Consider the following 26337-nt stretch of genomic DNA (forward strand, 5'->3'; position numbering starts at 1 on the left):
TATATTCTTAGATATCCCTTTATACGAAACTACATGAACTAGGTTCTAAACATGCTTAGTGTTATTCACGAAGTGCACAAACATTTTACTGTCGATGTTCTGATTGCTTACTTCCGGAGGAAAAACACGCTTTTTACAGATAAACAAAGTGGTGCAATAATTCTACATTATATTCCACTGAGAGTTTTGTTTATAATCAGGGGCTAAAAATGGATGATGAGCAGGAAACTTACAAGCTATGGAGAATCAGAAAAACGATAATGCAGGTAATTTTGCCATAAAGATGCGCTTGGTGAATCGTACACAGCAGTTTAGAGTATTATTGAGAGTTTGTTGGGTATGATCCTGTGTGAGGTGAAGGTGGTATACAGAGAGAGTTGAGTATATATGACCCTGTGTGAGATGGAGGTGGTATACAGAGATGTTGGGTATGACCTTGTTTGGTAAAGGTGGTAGACAGAGATTGTTGGGTATGACCTTGTGTGAGGTGAAGGTGGTATACAGAGAGTGTTGAGTATATATGACCCTGTGTGAGATGGAGGTGGTATACAGAGATGTTGGGTATGACCCTGTTTGGTAAAGGTGGTAGACAGAGATTGTTGGGTATGACCCTGTGTGAGGTGAAGGTGGTATACAGAGATTGTTGGGTATGACCCTGTGTGAGGTGAAGGTGGTATACAGAGGTTGTTGGGTATGACCCTGTGTGAGGTGAAGGTGGTATACAGAGATTGTTGGGTATGACCCTGTGTGAGGTGAAGGTGGTAGACAGAGATTGTTGGGTATGACCCTGTGTGAGGTGAAGGTGGTATACAGAGATTGTTGGGTATGATCCTGTGTGAGGTGAAGGTGGTATACAGAGATTGTTGGGTATGATCCTGTGTGAGGTGAAGGTGGTAGACAGAGATTGTTGGGTATGATCCTGTGTGAGGTGAAGGTGGTAGACAGAGATTGTTGGGTATGATCCTGTGTGAGGTGAAGGTGGTAGACAGAGATTGTTGGGTATGATCCTGTGTGAGGTGAAGGTGGTATACAGAGATTGTTGGGTATGATCCTGTGTGAGGTGAAGGTGGTAGACAGAGATTGTTGGGTATGATCCTGTGTGAGGTGAAGGTGGTATACAGAGATTGTTGAGTATATATGACCCTGTGTGAGATGGAGGTGGTATACAGAGATTGTTGGGTATGACCCTGTGTGAGGTGAAGGTGGTATACAGAGATTGTTGGGTATGACCCTGTGTGAGGTGAAGGTGGTATACAGAGATTGTTGGGTATGACCCTGTGTGAGGTGAAGGTGGTATACAGAGATTGTTGGGTATGACCCTGTGTGAGGTGAAGGTGGTAGACAGAGATTGTTGGGTATGACCCTGTGTGAGGTGAAGGTGGTAGACAGAGATTGTTGGGTATGATCCTGTGTGAGGTGAAGGTGGTAGACAGAGATTGTTGGGTATGATCCTGTGTGAGGTGAAGGTGGTAGACAGAGATTGTTGGGTATGATCCTGTGTGAGGTGAAGGTGGTAGACAGAGATTGTTGGGTATGATCCTGTGTGAGGTGAAGGTGGTAGACAGAGATTGTTGGGTATGATCCTGTGTGAGGTGAAGGTGGTATACAGAGATTGTTGGGTATGATCCTGTGTGAGGTGAATGACAGAGATTGTTGGGTATGATCCTGTGTGAGGTGAAGGTGGTATACAGAGATTGTTGGGTATGATCCTGTGTGAGGTGAAGGTGGTATACAGAGATTGTTGGGTATGATCCTGTGTGAGGTGAAGGTGGTAGACAGAGATTGTTGGGTATGATCCTGTGTGAGGTGAAGGTGGTATACAGAGAGTGTTGAGTATATATGACCCTGTGTGAGATGGAGGTGGTATATACAGAGATTGTTGGGTATGACCCTGTGTGAGGTGAAGGTGGTATACAGAGATTGTTGGGTATGACCCTGTGTGAGGTGTGTGAGATTGTGTATGACCCTGGTGAGGTGAAGGTGGTAGACAGAGAGAGATGTGTGAGGTGGGTAGAGATTGTTGGGTATGATCCTGTGTGAGGTGAAGGTGGTAGACAGAGATTGTTGGGTATGATCCTGTGTGAGGTGAAGGTGGTAGACAGAGATTGTTGGGTATGATCCTGTGTGAGGTGAAGGTGGTATACAGAGATTGTTGGGTATGATCCCTGTGTGAGGTGAAGGTGGTATACATCCTGTGTGAGATTATACAGAGATTGTTGGGTATGATCCTGTGTGAGGTGAAGGTGGTATACAGAGATTGTTGGGTATGATCCTGTGTGAGGTGAAGGTGGTATACAGAGATTGTTGGGTATGATCCTGTGTGAGGTGAAGGTGGTATACAGAGATTGTTGGGTATGATCCTGTGTGAGGTGAAGGTGGTATACAGAGATTGTTGGGTATGATCCTGTGTGAGGTGAAGGTGGTATACAGAGATTGTTGGGTATGATCCTGTGTGAGGTGAAGGTGGTATACAGATCCTGTGTGAGGTGAAGGTGGATGATCCTGTGTGAGGTGAAGGTGGTATATCCTGTGTGAGGTGAAGGTGGTATACAGAGATTGTTGGGTATGATCCTGTGTGAGGTGAAGGTGGTATACAGAGATTGTTGGGTATGATCCTGTGTGAGGTGAAGGTGGTATACAGAGATTGTTGGGTATGATCCTGTGTGAGGTGAAGGTGGTATACAGAGATTGTTGGGTATGATCCTGTGTGTGTTGAATGTGGTTTTCTGAGATTGTTGGGTATGACCCTGTGTGAGGTGAAGGTGGTATACAGAGATTGTTGGGTATGATCCTGTGTGAGGTGAAGGTGGTATACAGAGATTGTTGGGTATGATCCTGTGTGAGGTGAAGGTGGTAGACAGAGATTGTTGGGTATGATCCTGTGTGAGGTGAAGGTGGTATACAGAGATTGTTGGGTATGATCCTGTGTGAGGTGAAGGTGGTATACAGAGATTGTTGGGTATGATCCTGTGTGAGGTGAAGGTGGTATACAGAGATTGTTGGGTATGACCCTGTGTGAGGTGAAGGTGGTATACAGAGATTGTTGGGTATGACCCTGTGTGAGGTGAAGGTGGTATACAGAGATTGTTGGGTATGATCCTGTGTGAGGTGAAGGTGGTAGACAGAGATTGTTGGGTATGATCCTGTGTGAGGTGAAGGTGGTATACAGAGATTGTTGGGTATGATCCTGACAGAGGTGTGTGAGATTGTTGGGTATGATCCTGTGTGAGATGAAGGTGGTATACAGAGATTGTTGGGTATGATCCTGTGTGAGGTGAAGGTGGTAGACAGAGATGTTGGGTATGATCCTGAGTGAGGTGAAGGTGGTATATAGAGATTGTTGGGTATGATCCTGTGTGAGGTGAAGGTGGTAGACAGAGATTGTTGGGTATGATCCTGTGTGAGGTGAAGGTGGTATACAGAGATTGTTGGGTATGATCCTGTGTGAGGTGAAGGTGGTAGACAGAGATTGTTGGGTATGATCCTGACAGAGGTGAAGGTGGTATATAGAGATTGTTTTGATATAATGAAACTGGACAAAAGGAGTTGTTGATACCTTGCTGTTGTTGGTGTTTTGAAAGAGATTATGCACCAACCCCTATTGACAAATGAGACTGTTGAGTGTGTATACTATGTAATATACAAATTAAATGTAAGAACCATACTTGCATCCTGGCTTTTTAACTAACTGTTGTTGGACACAGACATAGGGTTATTATGTGATTATTTTCCATTTTGTAGTACATGTGTTTATTAGCATAATTTGTTCACAAGTAAGTCCTCCCCAAATTTTCATACTAAAATTTTACACGTAGGTAGGGCACTTATTTGAGGATAAATACAGTATAGTACTGCTATATAAAGTAAAATGTTGATGGGTGGTTTAAGCCTCCTTTGGAAGGTAAAAGTTTTGTTGATGTCACATTACTATTCACATTATTCTTTATTTTTCACATGATTTTTTGAATATGAAGTCTTATTCATTGTATTTTGTTTAATTTTCATGGTTTGTCTACAGACAGGAAAAGAATGAATTAATGTTTCTATACAATGAACAATTCATGTTACATAGTACATGTAGTACACATACTATACATATAGTATATGTTGTATGTTTTATGGTACATCGTATGGCATATTTATATATATATATATATGGTATGTTTGCTAGCAAACATATGTCATTTATATTGACCATAAATGCCATAACAAAAAGTTTTAAGCTTACATTTACTTCCCCTACCCATGTTGCTTTCTTATGCTGATTACAGATTATTAAGAGTATAATCCATTGATTAGTATAACCAATGTGACAATGAAACATCTTTGTTTGTATACCCACAGATGTCCTTATGGACAAGCACTGGACTGATTGCAATTTTTGTATCCTAAATCACTTTCTTTTCTGGTTAGTTTTAATGTATACCAGATGTATACCAGTAAGGTTAGGTACTACATATATCCTTAATTACAAATAAAACTCATTTGATTTCATCTGTTTCAGCTGTGTCATGATCGAGGTTACTTAGTTACTCAGGATGAATTGGACCAAACTTTGGACGAATTTAAAGACCAATTTGGAGATAAACCCAGGTATACTGCTTCATGACTATTACTTAGAAACATATATGGAACTTGTACAAAATTATTTTAGTTTTACATAACAGGATTGTAATTTGAGTAGTAGCTTAATACATGTAATTGGTTTTCATCTTTTCAAGAAGAATAAGGGAATGATACCATTGACAAAATGGTATCATTAGGATACCTCTAAACAAAAGTAGCGTTTACAGAAAAAATTTCCTGTTGCTTTGTCAAAAATTATATGATTGATCAGACTGTTTGATGTGAGCTAGAATATGACAATTAATCATTTATATATATATACAGTGAAACCTCACCTAACGACCACCTCAAAATTACGACCACCCCGCTATTACGGGCACTTTTTTTCAGTCCTGTTTTTTTCCATTATATATCTTTGTATTGGTCGCTTCAGTATTACGACCACACCGCTATTCCGTATTACGACCACTTCCTACAGGCTGTCCAGATCCGTAGCTCTTCGCAATATTGTGCTCCGGACTTTTTTTTAATTAAAAAGAAAAATATGTTGTACTGAGTGATACACTGATAAAGATAATGTGTTTGCGAATTCAAGTGAAAAATGAAGCGTTGAAAGACTTTATAGTGACTTCAATAAAGTTGTTACAAATACTGAGTAAATGTGTTCGTAAATTTATGTGAAATAGTTGCAAAATTAACGTTAAATTCCAATTGAACGTAGTATTGACTGTTTGTTTTCTTTTATTCAATGTTTACAATAGTAAATATATATGTATATTATGATATATAACTAAGGAATATATACATAATTATTCTTCTGTCAATTCAGCAATTTTGTCTTTTTTACATGCATTTCATAAAATTCAACATTTTAGTTTATTATTATTAGTTATTATTGTTGAATAATATACATGTACATTACTTAATGATATATATACTCTTTATTTTAAACAGAGTTACGGTTCTTTGTGGTCAATCTGATCCACCTCACTATTAAGACCACCTCGCTAATAAGACCACTTTTGTCCAGTCCCCAAAGTGGTCTTAATAGCGAGGTTTCACTGTACACTTGTATATATAAGACTCCCAGATTCTATATTGTTAGGAAATTATGAATGTATATTTAAAAGTAATGACTAATGAACATTGACTTTGAATTGAAAATCAGTATTTCAAGCATTCATAACTATGAATCCTATTTATTGTTTTATGCTAAACAAGCTTTAGTGGTACTATAAACTTTTATCCTTTTTATAACAGTGATGAAACAAAATCACTCTTGTTAACCTGTGAAGTTTTTCTGACTTGATGGAAGGAAACTGGAGTATCTGGTGAAACCCACACCATACCTATTTCTATGTATATACATATTCTTTCACACCTATTTAGGAAATCAAACCCCAGACTTGGAGGTGAAAGAAGATTATGTTACCACAACAAGACCCGTCCACCCTAAATATATTCATAATTTATAAATTAAAATTAACTAACCTCTTGAAATTTGGACATTATATTGTTAAAGCTTTTTAATATTCCACTTCTTTGCAGTGAGAGGAAGCCAAGCAGAAGTGACCTTATCGTGTTGGTTGCCCATAATGATGACCCTACAGGTAAAACATCCATTGCATTATACTGTTATGACAAAAATTTGTTTTATACCAAAGTTAATGTTAGTAGTTAGTTAATCTGGTCTTTAAGCATGTATTTTTGTACCTGATAAATATTATTGTACCTGATAAATATTATTGTTCCTGATAAATATTATTGTACCTGATAAATATTATGGTACCTGAAGTGTAGTATAGCTTTATTGCTGAAATGTAGTATTTTGCCCTAAGTGTAGAATTTTACCTAAATTATTGTATTTTACCTGAAATGTTGTATTTCACCTGAAGTGTATTATTGTACCTGAAATGTAGTATTTTATATGATATGTAGTAAGTGTACCTGAAATTTTCTATATTTTGCTTGAAATGTAGTAGTGTATCTTGCTTTTCCAATCGGCTCCAGATGAAGGTTAACACATAACTATGTTAAGTGACATGAACTCTATATACAAGTGAACAAGGATAATATTTAATCCTTATAATGATTAGATACCTGGAGTCATAGCCAACAGTTAAATGATGTAGATTAGAAGATTTTAACATAACACTTATGTCAATTGATGATGAAACATTGTTAAATTTGATAAGTTATATGTTAATAGCCCCTGACTATTGAAATACTAACAAGTTTAGTTTTGAAAACTAAACAAGATGACAAACAGATTTTTGAAATTCCATTGTTGAAGATTTCTCAGTTGTTGCCATCTTGGATTTTGACATCTGAAGGTTCTTATCTTAATTTCATATAGTATCTTAGGAATACTATTTCTCCATAAGTTAGTTTCCCTTACTGAAGGATTTCACCTCTTGATTTACTTACCTATCCATACAACAGGTAAATAATGAAGAGTTAAGTAGGTCAGACTTTTACATCAAAAAACAGTCATACTGTCCCTCTGGTTAAGTTAAAGATCAAACGTGTATTACGATATCATTTTTAAAAATATGAAATAGACATGCAGGAAATGACATACATGATGTTTTTTTTTTTATTTTTTTACTCAGATATTTGGGTCATAGGCTCATGCTTTTCATGTGGATCACCCAAATTTAAATAATCTGCTCATCATCATAGTTATGGGACTGGTCAAAATTTTGAAAATGGTGTTCTGTACTGCCATGAAAAATTCAATGAAACTAACTTCACCAGAATATGAAAATTAAATTTACTTTTGTAGTGCTTTTGCATACAGACTGATATAATTCATTCAATTCCAGATCAGATGTTTGTATTTTTCCCGGAGGAGCCAAAAGTAGGCATAAAGACAATAAAGACATACTGCCACAGAATGCAGGAGGAAAACATCACCAGAGCTATCATCATTGTACAGACAGGCATGACACCCTCCGCAAAATCGGTGAGGTCTTACTAAACACAGGCATGACATCTTCCGCAAAATCGGTGGTCTTACTAAACACAGGCATGATCCTCTCACCTTATTGGTGAAGTCTACATGTTAAAAATCACTGTCATAATACCCTCTGTTAAATTAGTGAAAATAGAAATGTTTTACTTTGTAACCTTCCATCCTATGTTAACACTATCATGAGTAAGTCGAGTCTAAAGAATTTTCGAATGTGTTTTTCACTCAGTGATATAAACTTTTTATTTGAAATTTTAACAGATAAACTTTTAATCCCCCGATCAATAAAACTAGTAAGGAATGTACAAAAGTGTGTAACATACAGGTTAATGTGTTTGAGTTTTTTGAGAACTGTCAAAGAAATCAAAACCAAATTTCCAACACACTTAGTTCAAAGGAAGAAGCATCTTTACATCTTCTATGGATAATGTTCTGGTTTGTTTTGTGTTGTCATGTGTACCTTTTACCTTGTTGTAGAGACTTTATGAGCAATGGTGTCTTGGCACTGTTATTTAAAAGTTATCTTAGATATTGCAAGATATTGTAAACAATATAACCAGAATGTCTGTGAAATCTTAACATATCATTTAAACATTAAACTTCATACTGATTTAGGTTACAGGCAATATTAATGCCTACTGCAATACAAGACAACAACATGACCCAAATGTTTACATAGCTTCTCATTCAGACATGAGTGAGACCCAAGTGTTTACGTAGCTTCTCATTCAGACGTGAGTGAGACCCAAGTGTTTACGTAGCTTCTCATTCAGACGTGAGTGAGACCCAAGTGTTTACGTAGCTTCTCATTCAGACGTGAGTGAGACCCAAGTGTTTACGTAGCTTCTCATTCAGACGTGAGTGAGACCCAAGTGTTTACGTAGCTTCTCATTCAGACGTGAGTGAGACCCAAGTGTTTATGTAGCTTCTCATTCAGACGTGAGTGAGACCCAAGTGTTTACGTAGCTTCTCATTCAGACGTGAGTGAAGAGTGATTCTTTATTGTTTGTGTATGTTCTTTTTGGTTCATAGTCTGAAAACTGGAAACAAAATTGGTTGGTTTCCATAATCACATATAAGTTTAGATATATAACTGTGAGATGTGCTGTTTTTTTATCTGTGTGTCTTTACAGTCCCTGACAGATATGGCCCCTAAATACATCCTGGAACAGTTTTTGGAGTCAGAACTTCTTGTCAACATTACAGAACACATGGTTTGTACAAATCAAACACAACTGAATCTTTAAGGCTACAGATAAATTTTTAATGAACATAAAAGATGTACAAATCAGAGCTCATTCAATGTTAATCACAATGTCCTGAGGTAGGGATAAGTATTTGGCTGGCCATGAATCTTGTATGATTGTAATGAAACTTTTCTTGTTCATACATCTTTGTTTTCTGACAATATACCTCATTATTCTGTTGAATCTTGTTCCTATTCCATGTATATCTGGTACTAGAACATGTTGTGTGTAGTATGATAAGAGTTATTCTCCTTTATCCATTTTAATTTCATAGTATGCCATATTATAATTTGTTTTGAATAGTGGCATGCTTCAGAATATATACATGTACTTATGTGGTTCTAAAATTATATGTGAAAAAATATACGGGGCTAGTGCACCTCCCTGTCTAGGTATTGACTCTTCTTTCGATTACTTTGGATTTCCTCAGTCACCTGCTAGGCTTCAAAATTTAGGCCCTTAGCATCACTGACAAGTCCTAGAAGAACAAACAAGCTGTATGATGCAGTTTTAATCATTGCTTGGGTTTACTGTGTCTAACTCTAAATTTGTATTAGATGGTGCTATTCACTTGTGTATCTTTAGTACAGTCTTGGCATTGCTGGTACCAGAATGTATGATGTGTAGTATGATCAGAGTAATCCCTCTTCATCCATTTTAATTCACTTTTTTTAGTAAAGCTGGTACAGTGGAACCCACTTAATGTCACATCTGTTTATGTCACTTTCCAGTTAATATCATGTTTTCTTATGACACCAATTTATTCCCTGCATACTCTATGTAATCCAATATCTGATAATGTCACTCATTTTTATAAGGACAACACTTAATATTGTCAACTATCATAAGAAATCACAGGTATATCACAGGTAAGTGAGGACAGGAACTATGGATTCATGCCTGTGTATCACACTTTGATGCATTATGTAAACATTGTCACTGCCCTACTGGCCAACTTTTCACAACCTGTGACTCCCAAAAAATAAGATTGACCTGCTAACCTGTAAAGTCCAGCTAGGTTGAAGGAAATGTAGTGCAATTGTTTTTTTAATTGGCTAGTACAACCCAAGTGTTAAAATGGATTTTAAACCCTTGTCACTTGGAACTTGTCAAAAGCAACCAATTTTGTAGTAGATGCCATGCTGCTGAGTTTAACTTCTTGAAAATAAGTCTTTAGTATGCAAACTGGGATCAATTTCAAAACAAAATAGATAATTTTGCAAAAGACATTTCAGAAAATAACCAACCACGGCATGTCATTGCGGATGTCACAATCTTTAAATTTATGAAAACACATTTCTAATACAAAGCTTTAAATGCTGAAATAACAGCTTTGAACTTCAGGTTTCATAAAATGAAGTCTGCATCATTTTTCTCAGCCGAATCGTTCAGGGTAAAAAATGTATCCTATAATATGAAGATTGGAAACCCGATCAGTCATAATATCAGAATCGCAATGATAATATTTCAAGTTAAGGAAAATCACTGTTCTTAGGGGAAAAACAAAATACAAAAAAAAATATTTCAATTGTTAATGTCTCATTCTGCTTATTATCACATTTCCCTGTGACAAATGGAACATGATATTATGTAAGTTTCACTGTACTAGAATATGTGGTGTGTAATTTGAATGAGTTATCCCCCTTTACCCATTCTAATTTATCTTATGTAAAGCTGGGACAGGAATATTTGGTGGGTAATATGATATGAGTTGCCCCCCTCTTACATATTTAATTCCTCTTTTATACAGCTTGTACCAGAACATGTGGTGATGATTCCTGATGAGAAGACAGAACTTTTGAGCAGATAGTATCCTTTGTGTTAACAAGTACATTGGTATTTCCAATGCTCAATGGAAACAAAACCTTGGACGATTACGTTCCAATATAGATAAGTTATACTCACTAATGCTGGACCTGAAATATGCTCCAGTATTAAAAAACTAATGGCTTTACCTGACATGTGTAATTGGTGTTTGAAAAATTCATTAGTTGCCATTTTCATCATGCAATATACCTCACACATTGCTTTTAGCCATATCCATCAAACCACATACTGAGTACCACATATTCTAGCAAGTTTTGGCTGAATCACAGAATAAAAGATAACTATTGTTAAGCATCATACTTGACAACAAAAGAACATCATTTTAGCTGATTGTAGTTCTTTGTTATCTTAAAAAATGAAATCATTTGGTGTACATGTAGTTCAATAAAAACTCGTTGGATGTGGCCTTGGTTGTACTAGAACAGTAATACATTGTAGCATTACTGTAAAGAACAGCAAATATTAAATTTGATGAAAAGGAAGAGATGTTCGGAATAGTCATTGTTATCAGATTCAAATCTTCACATGTGTAGGTCAAAGAAATAGATACACAGATATATCACCTGCGTAATTTCTGGTCTGTCACCGAATGTTATCTTCCATTAACAATATCAAGTAAATTGAAGGAGTCCCAGTTGCCCAGAATACAACAAGGAGACCCAGTATCAAGATATTTTGGACTCAAACGAGGCCAGGTGAGTTTTTCTTTTCATTAAAGGAAATTTTATGTAAAGTATTTGTCCTCAGATCACACAGTGTCACTGCCCTCCAAGAGTTCTGTTGAACATTTGTTTGTATTGTGTTGTTGTAGGTATATGGTAGTAATTCAGCCAATTAGAAGACTAAAAATATTGCTTCCCCAATATGTTTCTAGTTGTGCATTGTTTGTTCAAAAAACTAAGATGGCTTACAGATTTCAGATTTGGACTGTTTAATGGTGTTAAATTTTAGATTGACAAGCTGAATGCTTTTGTTATTCTTGTGTCTGTAAGCTTTGAAATCTGTTAAAGGGAAACTGTATTTCAGTGAAGAAAAGCTGTATATTTATGGGTTTGATTCCTATTTTTCCGATGATATGAGCGTTAATTTTATCACCAGATTAATTCCATTCTCCATATTCCAAGTGTTACAGTCACTTTTGCTCTCTGCACCTCTGGGACATTTTATGGTAAAACTGAACACACAAGTGAAGTAATTTCATTGATTCAAGGAGGAAAAAAATTGACCAATCACAGGCCAATATGCTTCTTTTGAAGATTACAAATGAGTGACAGTCAACTTCAAAGACATCACAATATATTGTTATGCAACCCTGAGCTTGTCTTTTGAACTTGTCCACATGGTGTTGCACAAGGAACCTTCAGTTTTACCTTCAAATCTTTCTGGTTACTAAAGAACATTATTCCACTTCCATATTCCTTGTCATTGCACACTGCTTCATGTATTAAAATGAAAAGATTAATGAAAAAATAAAAGTGTATGTGGTGAAAAGGACATTTTGGACGTGTGCTTTCTTCATATTTTTCTGCCTCTATGTACTGATGTACCCTTCCTTTATTTCTTTATTTCAATCCATCATACACAGTATGAGTGTCCTTGGCACTTTGAAATTTTAGTTATCAAGGTATAACTACAGTAAAAATATGGTTAATTTAACATAACTGGCATTTGATTCAAAGATCGGTGGTATTTATCTCCCGATTAAGACTATCAAGACTATATTTCAAATAGTTAATCAATTCATTCATTCATATGTGTACATAGATGTAATTAAAACTTACCTGTCACTTCAGTGTGTATCAGCAAAATTTTTTTTGTAGAAAGCTATTTATTCATTTCAATTTAGCAAATCTTTCTCAAATTTCATGTGTCAATTCCCCTTGATTTCTAGTTGTGCCTGTTTGATTTTGAGACTGATCAGAAACACAAAATTACTGCAAGGCGGCCATCTATATATGTCCGATAGATTTCTCTAAAATTTCATATGTTGGTTCCTCTGGGTCCCTAGGTTGTACATGTTTGATTTTGGGACTGATCAGAAAAATGAAATGGCAGACAGGTGACCATATTGGATTTGGCAGTTAAAGATTATTATCTCTATTTCTGCAAAGGAATGTTCAAATTTCTTAGCATTAAGAGCAAAAACAGAGAAGAGAAAAGAAAGGAAAAGATTCAACTTTCAAAGAACAAATAAAGAACAAACAATGGTGGGCGCTACAATCTCTATGAGATCTATTGTTAGTTTTGAAACTGTTAAAACAACAAGAAAGAGACATGGAGATACAGTATACTATCAGACCAATGATTGAATCAATTTCAACCAAATTAAGTGTGAAATATCATATAGAGTGGAAAATCATTTCTCGAATTCAGAAACTTGATTTGATCCCTATGTAACTGGGGGTGGGCAGGACCCCAAATGGGAAAGTATGTCAATATTTTGCTTCAAAACACTACTCCTTCTTAATGCTTGAATCAATTTCAACCAAATTAAGTGCGAAATATCATTTAGAGTGGAGAATTATTTCTGAACTTCAGCGACCAGGTTCAACACCTAAGCACTTGGGGGCAAACCCCAAAAGGGCAGGGAAGTTATACTACATTTTGCTTCAAAATGCTACTCTTCCTTAATGCTTGAATGGATTTCAGTGTTATTTGGTTTGAAACATCACTGAGGTTGGGAAATATTTCTTAAATTCAGAAAAAGTACCTGATAAGCTGTAGAGTAGTTGAGCAATTATTTTATGCCTATTTGGCCTCTTTCCTATGAAGGGCTTTATAGTCAGATGACCAGAAAGGCCCATGGACCTCTTGTTCTCAGGTCGCGTCTTTACTATTTGACAGTTGTACATAATTTATATTTTTTCATTTTGTGTTTATGATACCTCTGCCAAGTCAAATACAGCAACTGACCACTACCTACTGCACCATTCACAATACAACACAAAATATCAATAACTCCATTTTCATTTTTTTATGATTGCTTAACATTTCTGTGATCAGCATCACATTTAGTTATTTTATCTAGAAAAGAAATATTTATAAAAGTTGTTTTTTTTTTTAGTTTCAACTTTAAGCTCTTGTTATCTAATCATATTACCGATTTGATCTTACTGATTTTGAATAGAAAATCTGTTTAATTGAAAAACATAATTATACTTCAATTCTGGCATATTCATGACTTGTTCTAGCATCACAGTGGGCAAATATCAACTTACATGACCTTTGACCTCGGGTATCATTCGTAGGTCAATGACATAGACATGGGAGGGGCAGAGACTTAGTTACTAATTAGTTACTGTTGTTGATTAGCAGAAAAGAAATCAAATTGTGAAAATGTTTTCATTGTCCTTTAAAATGATAAGATAGATTAACACACACTAAGCCATTTAATGTAAAGTTGTCAGATAACAGGAAGCTAGCCCACTCACTATACTATTTTGGTGTTAAGTTGGAAGAAAAGGTGTTGGATTTCAAATGTGGTGTTAAAGACAAACTCTGGTCATTGTGTGGTGTCTAGAGACAAACTTTGTGTGGGTAACAGATCACTGTGTGGTGTCTAGAGACAAACTTTGTGTGGGTAACAGATCATTGTGTGGTGTCTAGAGTCAAACTTTGTGTGGGTAACAGATCATTGTGTGGTGTCTAGAGACAAACTTTGTGTGGGTAACAGATCATTGTGTGGTGTCTAGAGACAAACTTTGTGTGGGTAACAGATCATTGTGTGGTGTCTAGAGACAAACTTTGTGTGATAACAGATCATTGTGTGGTGTCTACAGACAAACTTTGTGTGATAACAGATCATTGTGTGGTGTCTAGAGACAAACTTTGTGTGGGAACAGATCATTGTGTGGTGTCTAGAGTCAAACTTTGTGTGGGTAACAGATCATTGTGTGGTGTCTAGAGACAAACTTTGTGTGGGTAACAGATCATTGTGTGGTGTCTAGAGTCAAACTTTGTGTGGGTAACAGATCACTGTGTGGTGTCTAGAGTCAAACTTTGTGTGGGTAACAGATCATTGTGTGGTGTCTAGAGTCAAACTTTGTGTGGGTAACAGATCATTGTGTGGTGTCTAGAGACAAACTTTGTGTGGGTAACAGATCATTGTGTGGTGTCTAGAGACAAACTTTGTGTGGGTAACAGATCATTGTGTGGTGTCTAGAGACAAACTTTGTGTGGGTAACAGATCATTGTGTGGTGTCTAGAGACAAACTTTGTGTGGGTAACAGATCATTGTGTGGTGTCTAGAGTCAAACTTTGTGTGGGAACAGATCACTGTGTGGTGTCTAGAGACAAACTTTGTGTGGGAACAGATCTAGAGACAAACTTGTGTGGGTAACAGATCATTGTTTGGTGTCTAGAGTCAAACTTTGTGTGGGAACAGATCACTGTGTGGTGTCTAGAGACAAACTTTGTGTGGGAACAGATCATTGTGTGGTGTCTAGAGACAAACTTTGTGTGAGTAACAGATCATTGTGTGGTGTCTAGAGACAAACTTTGTGTGGGAACAGATCATTGTGTGGTGTCTAGAGACAAACTTTATGTGGGGACAGATCATTGTGTGGTGTCTAGAGACGAACTTTGTGTGAGATCAGATCATTGTGTGGTGTCTAGAGTCAAACTTTGTGTGGGTAACAGATCATTGTGTGGTGTCTAGAGACAAACTTTGTGTGGGTAACAGATCATTGTGTGGTGTCTAGAGACAAACTTTGTGTGATAACAGATCATTGTGTGGTGTCTAGAGACAAACTTTGTGTGGGTAATAGATCATTGTGTGGTGTCTAGAGACAAACTTTGTGTGGGTAACAGATCATTGTGTGGTGTCTAGAGACAAACTTTGTGTGATAACAGATCATTGTGTGGTGTCTAGAGACAAACTTTGTGTGGGTAACAGATCATTGTGTGCAACAATGCAGAAGATAGTTGACAAAGTGTAGTATTTTCCATCTGTTTCCACACCCAATATTAAAATATTTGGATCAGTTTATCAGAACTACAAATGAGCTGAAAAAACTGGATTTATTTTGAGAATTTTCAAGAACATAAGAATATTCAAATTTACTTGAAATATTTTATATATCATTCATAAGCAATGCTATTTTAGCTCATTCAACCTGATTTTTGTTTGTTTGAGATTTTGTGTGTTTGTAGTCTTATCTGTCCAAGATGCAAGACATATAATCCTATGCAATTTGTTTATATAGTTACTATGTAAACATTAAATCAGTTATCCTTGTATAACTAACTCCAGCACACTACTTTTATATCATACAACATCTGTATACAATACATACATCACAAGTTTGCTTGATGTTAATCTTGCCATATGGTATGTTAATGCAGACATCATATTTGACCTTTATTTTACACTTCAGTGACTTTTTAAAAGAAGAAAAGAATGAAATGGTTTTAAAGTACAAAATAGATTGCTTAGTTCCTGGTAAAACCAGTATACTATGATCATAGATATCAGATTAGGACTGTAAATGGAATTTAGTGAGCAAATAAAGGCCCTATGGACATCAGATCTTAATTCAACATTATTTGTCCGAATCGTTTCTTGTTTAATTTCAAAGAAATTCTGCAGGTTATCAAATTAAAACTAGTAGCAAGAATTTCAGCAATCAGCACAACTTAGGCACCACCATAAGGCTGGTGCTACGGGTGCAGTCTAGTACCAACTAGGACTGATGCTGGCGGTGAGTGTCAGTACCATGGTGTTGTAATGGATCTATACATTAGATTCTGAGATACGTTACCTCCCTGAAGTCCCACTAGGTGTCATCACTGTCCTTTCCTGTTGGTTCCAATCTGAATTCACAGTATCATAATTAGATTTAAAGAAAACTGTCCTTGACATTTTATCGGACTAGGGTACAAAATTCTCTTGAGAGAAATTATTTCGCCGATTTACATGAAATAAGTTAGACTTACATCAGATGTGACTTGTATGATTTTGTTTTACATTAGTGAAGGTTACAATAGAGAGAGAAAATCAGGAGTAAAGTTACTGGTGTAAAACCTAATTGTTCTTGTTGGTGATCTTATTAACACTAAACCTGTTCAAATTGCTGTCTTAAAAATAGTACAATGTGTTTCATGTCAGATTAATTAGATGCAGCTTTCTACCCTGGCATTGCAGTTTATTTGATTGAAAAATAATACTTTCTTGAATTCCTTTATTTGTGATTATTTTGAACAGTATGAGGGGGTCATTGTTTTTGTATGAAAATTTATAGTGGTGGAACCTTCAGATGTGTAATCAAACATTTAAAATATCGCAGGAACAAATGTTTTTCAGGAACTTTCCTGGAACTATGGTTTTAAAACCTGCCTATCAGACCAACAGTTTGAATCTAAAAATGTGATAATGTTATAATCAAGAAGTGTTGTTTGTTGTCAAGGTGTATAATCCACTTCTGTTGTTGAAATCTACAATCCTGGTGTGGTGTGATAACCTGAACTGTTGTGATAAGTGCCTGCTCTCCACTTTTGTTTCAAGGTCTTGCACTCAGGTGACATATATGGAACTACACTCAAGAGGTTGTGGGGGTGTTAAAGTTTTTTCTGCTGGTATTGAGGACTACCATCTTTGTGCGATATTGAGGTATACACTTCTGGTGTAAGTGATGTTATAGTTTACAGGGATGGTGTGGTGCTGGGGATTGGGACTGCTAGTGTGGTGTTGTCTTGTGCTCAGACAACCAGAAGCTGCTTTTAACATCTTAGATTGTAAACACTAAGGTAATGGAAGTGACATGAGGATGACTGCAGGATGTTAACTTCACACCAAATCTCGTGATGTGTTCTAAGAAGCAGAGAATTTACTGTCAGGTCCAGACGAATGTCTCACTCAGTTTTCTTTAACACAGTTCTCCAGCTCATCTGAAAATTGAAAGGATATAAAATCTTGCCAGTGCCATTTTCATAGATGACAATACAGGATTACACAAGTTGTGTAATTATATTTTCTGTAACACTGAATTTGATTACCGGTATATTAAGAATAAACGTGAACCATGGATTTTGTCACAGCATCTGACCAAGGCTTTATGTTTAAGAAGGTCTCTGTGACCTGAAAGGTGAAAATAGGTGTTTCTTGTCTGAAGTCATAGCTAAGGGTTTTAAGAAAAATTCCAAACAATGTCTTTGAACAGGAAAATCAATAAAGTATGTCGCTCACAACAACAAACATCAACGACAACATCCCCCAACAATGTATTAGTATGTCTCTCACAAAAAACATCAACGACAACATCCCCCAACGATGTATAAGTATGTCTTTCAAAACAATAAACATTGACAGGAACAACCCCTAACAATGTATTAGTATGTCTCTCACAACAACAAACATCGACAGGAACAACCCCTAACAATGTATTAGTATGTCTCTCACAACAACAAACATCAATGAGAACAACCTCCAACAATGTATTAATATGTCTGTCACAACAAACATCAACAACAACATCCCCCAACAATGTATAAGTATGTCTCTAACAACAAACATCAACAACAACCTCGCCCAACAATGTATTAGTATGTCTTTCAAAACAACAAACATCAACAGGAACAACCCCCAACAATGTATTAGTATGTCTCTCAAAACAACAAACATCGACAGGAACAACCCCTAACAATGTATTAGTATGTCTGTCACAACAAACATCAACAGCAACATCCCCCAACAATGTATAAGTATGTCTCTCCCAACAACAAACATCAACAACAACTTCGCCCAACAATGTATAAGTATGTCTCTCCCAACAACAAACATCAACAACAACATCCCCCAACAATGTATAAGCATGTCTTCTAGTACAACATTAATACATCTTTCACAACAAACATTAGTGGAAACATCTGAGAAATGTTTAAAACTTGATTCAAAATAGTCCTCCATAACTTTTGATGTTATATTCTTTTCAGTCTAAGATGTGAATTTTAAAATGTACCTGGTTAGATTTAATTGTGAAGAACATACGTTGTAACCTGGCCAGCTATTCTGAATGGGACTCTGGGGAAGATAATCCAGACAGAAGTGAAGGCATGTTATCCGTCATTTGTTAGGATTACACATTTGTGTTGTAATCATATCTTGTAATATCTCTGCATGCTGAGACGAATTGTGACAAGGTAATAATACAAAATGGCTCCCATTTGGTGAAGCCAACCTATATTTCAAGGAATAATTGCTATGACAACAAGGGTCTGTGACCCACGTATTCAATCACCAGCCAACACCACAAAGACTTGTCAATATTAATGTTGATGATTTCTCTGTGAACGTATGATATTGGAATTTCCACATGAATATTAATGAATCTGAAATAGGATGACTTAATTTACTGGCCTGGAGAACCTGATTATTGAGATGTCTTTTTACATGTAATCACACTGGCTTCAGTCTAAACGATATTATCGGATCCACTGACAGCGTTCATTGTAAAGTGTTTTGAGTAATTTCCAATAGAAAAGAGGAAATAAGATTAGAATGTAAGACTATATTTTTGATTGTCCTAATGTAGTACCCATGTTCAGAAACTGCTACGTATCGGCTATCAGGAAACAGGTCTATAGGATAACTAAACATCAATCATGATATTGTGTGCATGCACAAACTTCCTGAAATAAACATGATTAAGATTTTTTTACTATCATATTTTAACACATGTAGTCACAGGCATATTGCTGGATATGAAATTTCAGTGATTTAGATTGAAGAAATAGGTGTAGATCTTAAAAATTTCCTATTCCTAGTAAAGCAGGAAATATATATTTGTTTGATAAGGAAAGTACAGTTGTATGTGAATTGTATGGTATGAAACTTTCCATGTGGTGTAGTGGTGAAGTAGTTCATTCTAGCCTGTGACAGTGGAGCTTGGGGGGTTGATAAATTAAGGTTGTAGCAGAATATATCAATGGACTATCATCATTATCAAATAAAGTGAGAAACAAGTCGCAGCAAAAATTGGTTTTACAATAAAAGAAATAACTTGCATGTTATAAATTCTGTTATTGTAGATAATTTAGCATCTTTCCACCACAAAACAACACTGGGAATTAGCAATTATATCTATTGTGACACATGGGTGAGCTCTGACCTATAGTCATCTTGTGAAGTGCCACAGTCAGCAATACCAAATTGTCATTTAATAGTACAGAAATTAGAGGATGTTTGAATTTGAAAGTGATATATGTGTAACAGATTTGTTGGTAAATATATGATAATAAGTTATATATATATAATATCTGTAAAAGCAAGTTATAATAACAACTGATTAACAAACAAGATCAAAACTTTAAGTACAAATATTCATGAGAGATTTAAATTTGCAATTGTCTCTCCTCGCGTTTTAATGCAATAATAAATCCCACACAAAATACAAGCTATTTACAGTATATTTCTGGTGACATATGGTTCTTTCTTTTCCATAATTTAACGAGTGACAAAGCTTTATCAATTGTATGGATAACAACAAGTTTCTCATAAAAGTGTATTTACAGAGTTAATGTCTATTAAATTGATGTATTAATATATATCATTGTCCATTAATTTAGTTTTTCTACTCGTCTCTACACTCTGATTGAGACAACATTAAAAATAAGACATCTTGTACTTGGGCATTGATAGCTATATATCCTGGGGAGTGGTAAGCCAAGAAATATTATAAAGGGATTTTTTTCCCTGTCAATTTAATGAAGGATAATGATCCCTATGAAGCAGAAAATTATGGTGATCTTAAATAGATATGTAATGTGTTGTGAATTTTCATTTCACAGGAGACCTCATGAGTCTTAGAAGTTTGTATATTTTTCAAATCTTGGCAAGTCAAAATCAAAACTTCAAGACATGTTTCATCAAATATCACGGTTACATTTTAACAAGATTTGAAGTACAAAAAGTGGAGTACAACATAAAACTGGATTCATTTTGTTGAATCATTTTCAGTTCATAACCTAACACCATTGTCCATAATATGACATCACAATTAATTTCTGACAGGCAAAGTCACTTCAGGGTGTATTACATTAGACATATGTACAAAAATATGTTATGTGGGAGAATTCACTTGATAACAAGTTGTGTTATGTGATAATTAGTGGTAATGACTACCTTAATATTCATGTGACTCTACTTTCACTTTGGAACAGATGTCTGTGTAATGTTACCTGTTGTATTTATATACCTATAGAAGTTCATATTATCACTTTATATTCTTATCTGCTATGACATTAACATATGTACTTTACATAAAGGGAAAACACATTTAAGCTGCTAATGCCTGTGTATCAGAATGTGTGGGCTTTTGAGGTTTGTTTGAGGTCACGTGTGAGGAAATCTCTGTGACCTACTGCGGTCACCTATTGTCAGTTGCATGCATTGTCCATCATCTGTCTGTCTTTAGAATAATTTGTCGAACTTCAACTAGAAATATCTCAAACTTGGTCAGAATTATTAGTGTAGGAAGGCAATGAGATAGTATAAACTTATTTATCATGATTGATCCCCAGGGGCTGATGGATGGGGTCAATGGAGTCAGACTGATTCAGATTTCTAAACTCTTCTTGTCAGGTTCAGATTTAGTATAAACAAACATTCTTCATGGATGTGAGGATGTGAGGTTGCACTACTGAGATTGTGAATTTCATGATCCCAGGGTTTCACATCTCCTTTTGGGGAGAGATAAAATATGCTATTGTTTTTCTCAGAAAATGACATTTTTAAAAATGATTTGTTTAATTTCCATCGCCAATAAATAATTCAAATGTGGATAGAAGTATGAGCGTTTGATGGTATTGAAAGTTATGCACAATTTACATTTTTATTACATGTCCAATGATTTTCAAGTTATCTTACTTTGTTCATAAGACAATAAAGATAATTCCTTTTATAAAACCTGGTGGCCATTAAGGCCTCTTGGATCTCTTGTTTTATTTTTATCTTTCTTTAAAAAAAAATTAATTTGTAGTCAGTAATTGTGTGGTCTTTAATTTAGAAATCATTATTTCCTATAAAAAGATCTTTGATTCGTCGTGTGATGAAACAGATCGGGTGTACATGCACTGTATAGCCGCGGTAAATTAAGTGCAGATGGTCTTTATACTTACGACAGAGTCAACATCCAGGGCTTTGTAATGTTAGGTTTGTTAGACCTCATTGGAATGTAAAGTCAGTGCATAAATATTGAACAAGATTTTAAATAGGTCTGTTTGAACATGGCTGATTGATCCAGTTTTGATAAAACACTGTATGAAGGTGGAAGTAGCCTGGTGATGTTAGCTAGATCAGGCGTCGACACGAACACATGAAACAAAAATGTAAAGGTGTGTGGTACTTGACATTGTTGGATGTGTTCCTGGGATCTCAATACATGGCTGTGTAAGGACCAGTTGTAAAGCCAGTATTTACTCCAACACCTTGGACATTGTACCACTAAGTCTAAATCGGGGTATTGAATCCACATAAAATGCTCAGACTGGCAGACAAATGAAATGTATGGTTTACCTGATTCTTATAATAGAGAAGGGAATGGTCAGCCATTCTCTAGCCTACAAATACAGCCATTGATCTGCCCACGTTCCCCAGGACATTCTGATACATAGTGGTGTCTTTTGTGTTTGAAATGACCGCTGTATTATTATAACTATCCAAATGCTCTTGACCAAATCCACTTATTCATTTGACTAGTAAACAGTCTTAACATTCTCTCCTACTCTGAAATTCTTGATTTTTAAAATGCTTTCAGAAATCAATTCCTATCAGATGAATCGTACTCATTAAAATTTTACCTCCTGAGATTATTGAATTTCATGATCCCAGGGTCTCACAATTCCCCTGGGGAGGGGTTAAGGTATACTGTACTTTTTCTCTAACAATAACATTTTAGGCATAATTTGTTGAATTTCTTTTGTCAATAATTCATACATGGATAGAATTATTAGGGTTGGATGGCATGAAATTTTATACACAATTTACATTTTTATTACATTATTCATTACGCAATATGTTTCATGTTATCCTACTTTGTTAACAAGGTAATTTCAAACGAAAAAAAAACACTTTCCTATCAATGGCAGTTTGTATTTCTCAGAAAGCTGAAAAATGGACCAATTTAAGCTTACATGAATGTTTTCTTGAGCAAGACTTTCTATCTCAGTTACTCTGGACAGCATGTAGTTTCTCATATGTTGTTAAGTGAGGTAGCCATCTTGGCTGTTCATGAGGAAATAAACCCAGCAAAGATTCTTGTCATTGGTGGAGTAGTTGGAAAGGGAATATATCACCTGATACAAGTAATTCTAGACATAGGTCACTTGTTAGATTCGTGGGCTTAATCTCTTAAGGTCAAGATATTTGATATCATTTTGGTTCTGACAAATAAAATCAAGATATTAATAGGATTCACTGTATGTATGTTTTATGTCAGTATTTTTACATTTATCTTACGTATCCTTCTTTAAACTTCTACAATCAAGGAAAAATACTTCAGCAGTCCACTCACCTTGATGTTACACATAGCTTTTGTTTATAGCCAGTACTTTAGAGACAGAGCAAAGTCTCAAGGTTTCTGATGGTGTGTATGGGCATGTTTTAGTCTTTGATGTTGTGACCAGTAGCTGAAAAAAAGTTACATTTGAGTTTGTTCTGACATTTCAGAAAAGTACATCTAGCATTTAGAATTAAAAACATGATTTTATTTTACTTGTAGGTTGTCAAGATCATCAGGAATTCTGAGACAGCAGGACGATATGTGAGCTACCGGCTTGTGGTGTAGTTACCAAAGTGTAATAGTGAGGGCCAGTGTGGGAGTATGTTTGTGTATGTATGAGGGTATGACTGGGAAAATTTTTTTCCAACCATTTCTCTTGATGTCCATTGTTCATTTCATTGAAGATGTTTAATTGTTCTGCTGTTTCTGACAGAAGTTGGTCGGAATTTATTATCATGCATTTCGACCTTGGCAGAATGACAATGACTTACAGGTTTACCCAACCAGTTCCATTTTACATATATTTTTCTATCCGTTCCTGTTGAATATTTGTAAGAGGAACAAAACTCAGAAGTTTAACATAAAAGACATAGTGTTGGTGAAGTAGTTTTCACCATTGTCAGCTAAAATCAAGACTCTTTACAAAATATGGTTTCTTCAATATTGAACAAAGAAATATTTCAATGTATGTGTTGTATCTGTTTCTAAGTGGCTTACAAACTTGACCTTTTCTTCCTCTTGTCAGTCAGATTATGATGGCAGGTTTACACAGTGTAGACAATGTACTTACCTTTGTGAAACCATCCCTACCTCACCTGTCTGAATACCTGATAATCAGAGAGGTCAACTCCCTTATAGTCTGTTTGATCAGGAATAAGGCAGGTGTTAATTTGTTGGATTCGAGTGCAAATGACAGTAAAGAATCTGTGAGTCTGTTTGAAAATCTTGTTACTTTTGCAAGTTATCTTGAATACATGAGAATACCTGTAAAATCTGTAAACAGGTATATTTCTACTGTCAGACAGTGAGACAAGTGATTAGCTGGAATTATCACAGATGTTGTTACAGGTAACTACAACAAACACATCGGTTTTACAAATAAGTACATCTTGTTTTGACAGTTTGATGGCTTAGCTTAGTGTCAGATCATCAGAGTAAGGACCTCAAGTTTATCCTTTGTTTTATAAATTCCTATTGTCACTGATTGTGTTATCATTCATTGTTGTAGTATACTTATAGTGACATGATCAAGCTTTTGTTGAGGTAAAGGTTTCTTTATTGACCCAAAAAACGGTTTATTTATTGAGGACATAGCCCTTGGTGATCGTATATCTTGTATCTGGTTGGTTAAAACTGTGTTCATGTATATTGACTAAATACAAAAACATATGATGAAAGATACAAATTTTGTGGTCTCAAAGATAATGATGACAAAGTTATGTAAAGAGTATTCAGAGAAAGGCGTGGTCCATGTCTGGAACATTCTGTGATGTTATAAACATTATGTGAATTTAATCATGGACATATTCAAAACGAGTGAAGATTACATGTGTTTTCTTTTAATTCGTTGCAATCAGTGGACAAAAAGTGGGAGTACATCCATCTTTGTTCATCATAGTTAAGGAGGATTTTATTGTTTTTACTGAAGATTTTAATGTTATAATTAAAAGTTCTGTCACAAGAAGATATGGAGAAATGTTCCTGAAAAATATGATCCTAAAGAGATTACATGTAAAAATAAAATCAGTTTGATGTGAGTTTGATTTTCTGTCTTTTTTTTTTCATACCCAGACACACAGTGAATCACATACTGGTATAATATACATGCAGGTGGATTTAAATGAGCTTAATGAAAATTGTGAATTTGGTTTCCCGAAGATCTCCCATATCCTGTTAGGGAAGGGTTAAATGATGAAAGGTTTTGAGACATAAGGTAAAATGTTTAGTTTCAGATATGCCATTCATAGTACTCTCAATAATCCAGATATACACTACAGTTTCAGTTATTTTGTCTATTTATGTTTCTTTGGGGAAGGGGAATTAATTTCTATAAATACTAGGTCTGAGACCATTTGGGCCTGAGTGGTGGAGAGGTGGAGACCATTAGTGGATTTTAGCAAATTCTTTGAAATCCCTTATAAAAAAACCTTAAAATCATTCTGAAGGAATTACACAGTTTTTACCAAATTTGTTTTGGAGCATTCTTGCGCAAGGGGATTCAATTTTGTATAAACAGTGGATATGACACTTCAGGATCAGAGAAGGGGTGATCAATATGAGAAATATGGAAAAAAAGTTTTAAAATTCCTCAACTGGGACAACACAGTGGAGATAATAGAGGTAAACTTGTAAGAAGAAATGGTGACAGGTGTCCATATTTAGTAAGTGACCTACTGACATTAAAATATAAAAGAAGATGCAGATTTAATTATAGGTATTCACCAGCATTACTGATACAATCTTAGACTTTAAAGGATATCATTATTTGATAACACAGCTGTTATATGTAGATTAATAACTTAAACTTAAGATCTAACAGGAAGATTGGTATCCTTAATCAAAATCAATCAGAAAGGCTGGTATTGTCAAGCAATTAAAATCTAACAAGAACACTGGTATTGTTAATTAGTTACAATTTAACAAAAATATTGGTATTGCAATATAACACTAGTTACAATAACACTAACACAATGATTGGTTATTGTTACAATCTAACACAAATTAGTTACAATAACACAAAGGTTGGTATTGTTAATTAGTTACAATAACACAAATATTGGTTACAATATAACACAAAAATTGTTAATTAGTTACAATCTAACACAAATATTGGTATTGTTAATTAGTTACAATCTAACACAATATTGGTATTGTTAATTAGTTACAATCTAACACAAAGGTTGGTATTGTTAATTAGTTACAATCTAACACAATGATTGGTATTGTTAATTAGTTACAATCTAACACAATGATTGGTATTAGTTACAATCTAATACAAATATTGGTATTGTTAATTAGTTACAATCTAACACAAATATTGGTATTGTTAATTAGTTACAATCTAACACAAAGATTGGTATTGTTAATTAGTTAATCTAACACAAAATTGTTAATTAGTTACAATCTAACACAATGATTGGTATTGTTAATTAGTTACAATCTAACACAATGATTGGTATTGTTAATTAGTTACAATCTAACACAATGATTGGTATTGTTAATTAGTTACAAT

General features: G+C 35.2%; 1 protein-coding gene across 1 annotated transcript; it reads left to right on the plus strand.

The window, feature by feature from the left end:
* The first annotated feature begins 129 nt into the window (after positions 1-129).
* LOC132552457 (DNA-directed RNA polymerases I, II, and III subunit RPABC1) lies at positions 130-24862 on the plus strand. The gene is made up of 8 exons (XM_060216627.1): positions 130-266; positions 4505-4593; positions 6115-6176; positions 7392-7531; positions 8671-8751; positions 10535-10593; positions 11228-11306; positions 23325-24862. The coding sequence occupies exons 1-8, from the start codon at positions 210-212 to the stop codon at positions 23388-23390; spliced, it is 633 nt and encodes a 210-aa protein (XP_060072610.1). The 5' UTR covers positions 130-209; the 3' UTR covers positions 23391-24862.
* Positions 24863-26337: the final 1475 nt, after the last annotated feature.

Source organism: Ylistrum balloti, unplaced genomic scaffold (genome assembly GCF_031769215.1).
Source record: "Ylistrum balloti isolate Yb309-2 unplaced genomic scaffold, AGI_CSIRO_Ybal_v1 Utg370248, whole genome shotgun sequence".
Classification (NCBI taxonomy): Eukaryota; Metazoa; Mollusca; class Bivalvia; order Pectinida; family Pectinidae; genus Ylistrum; species Ylistrum balloti.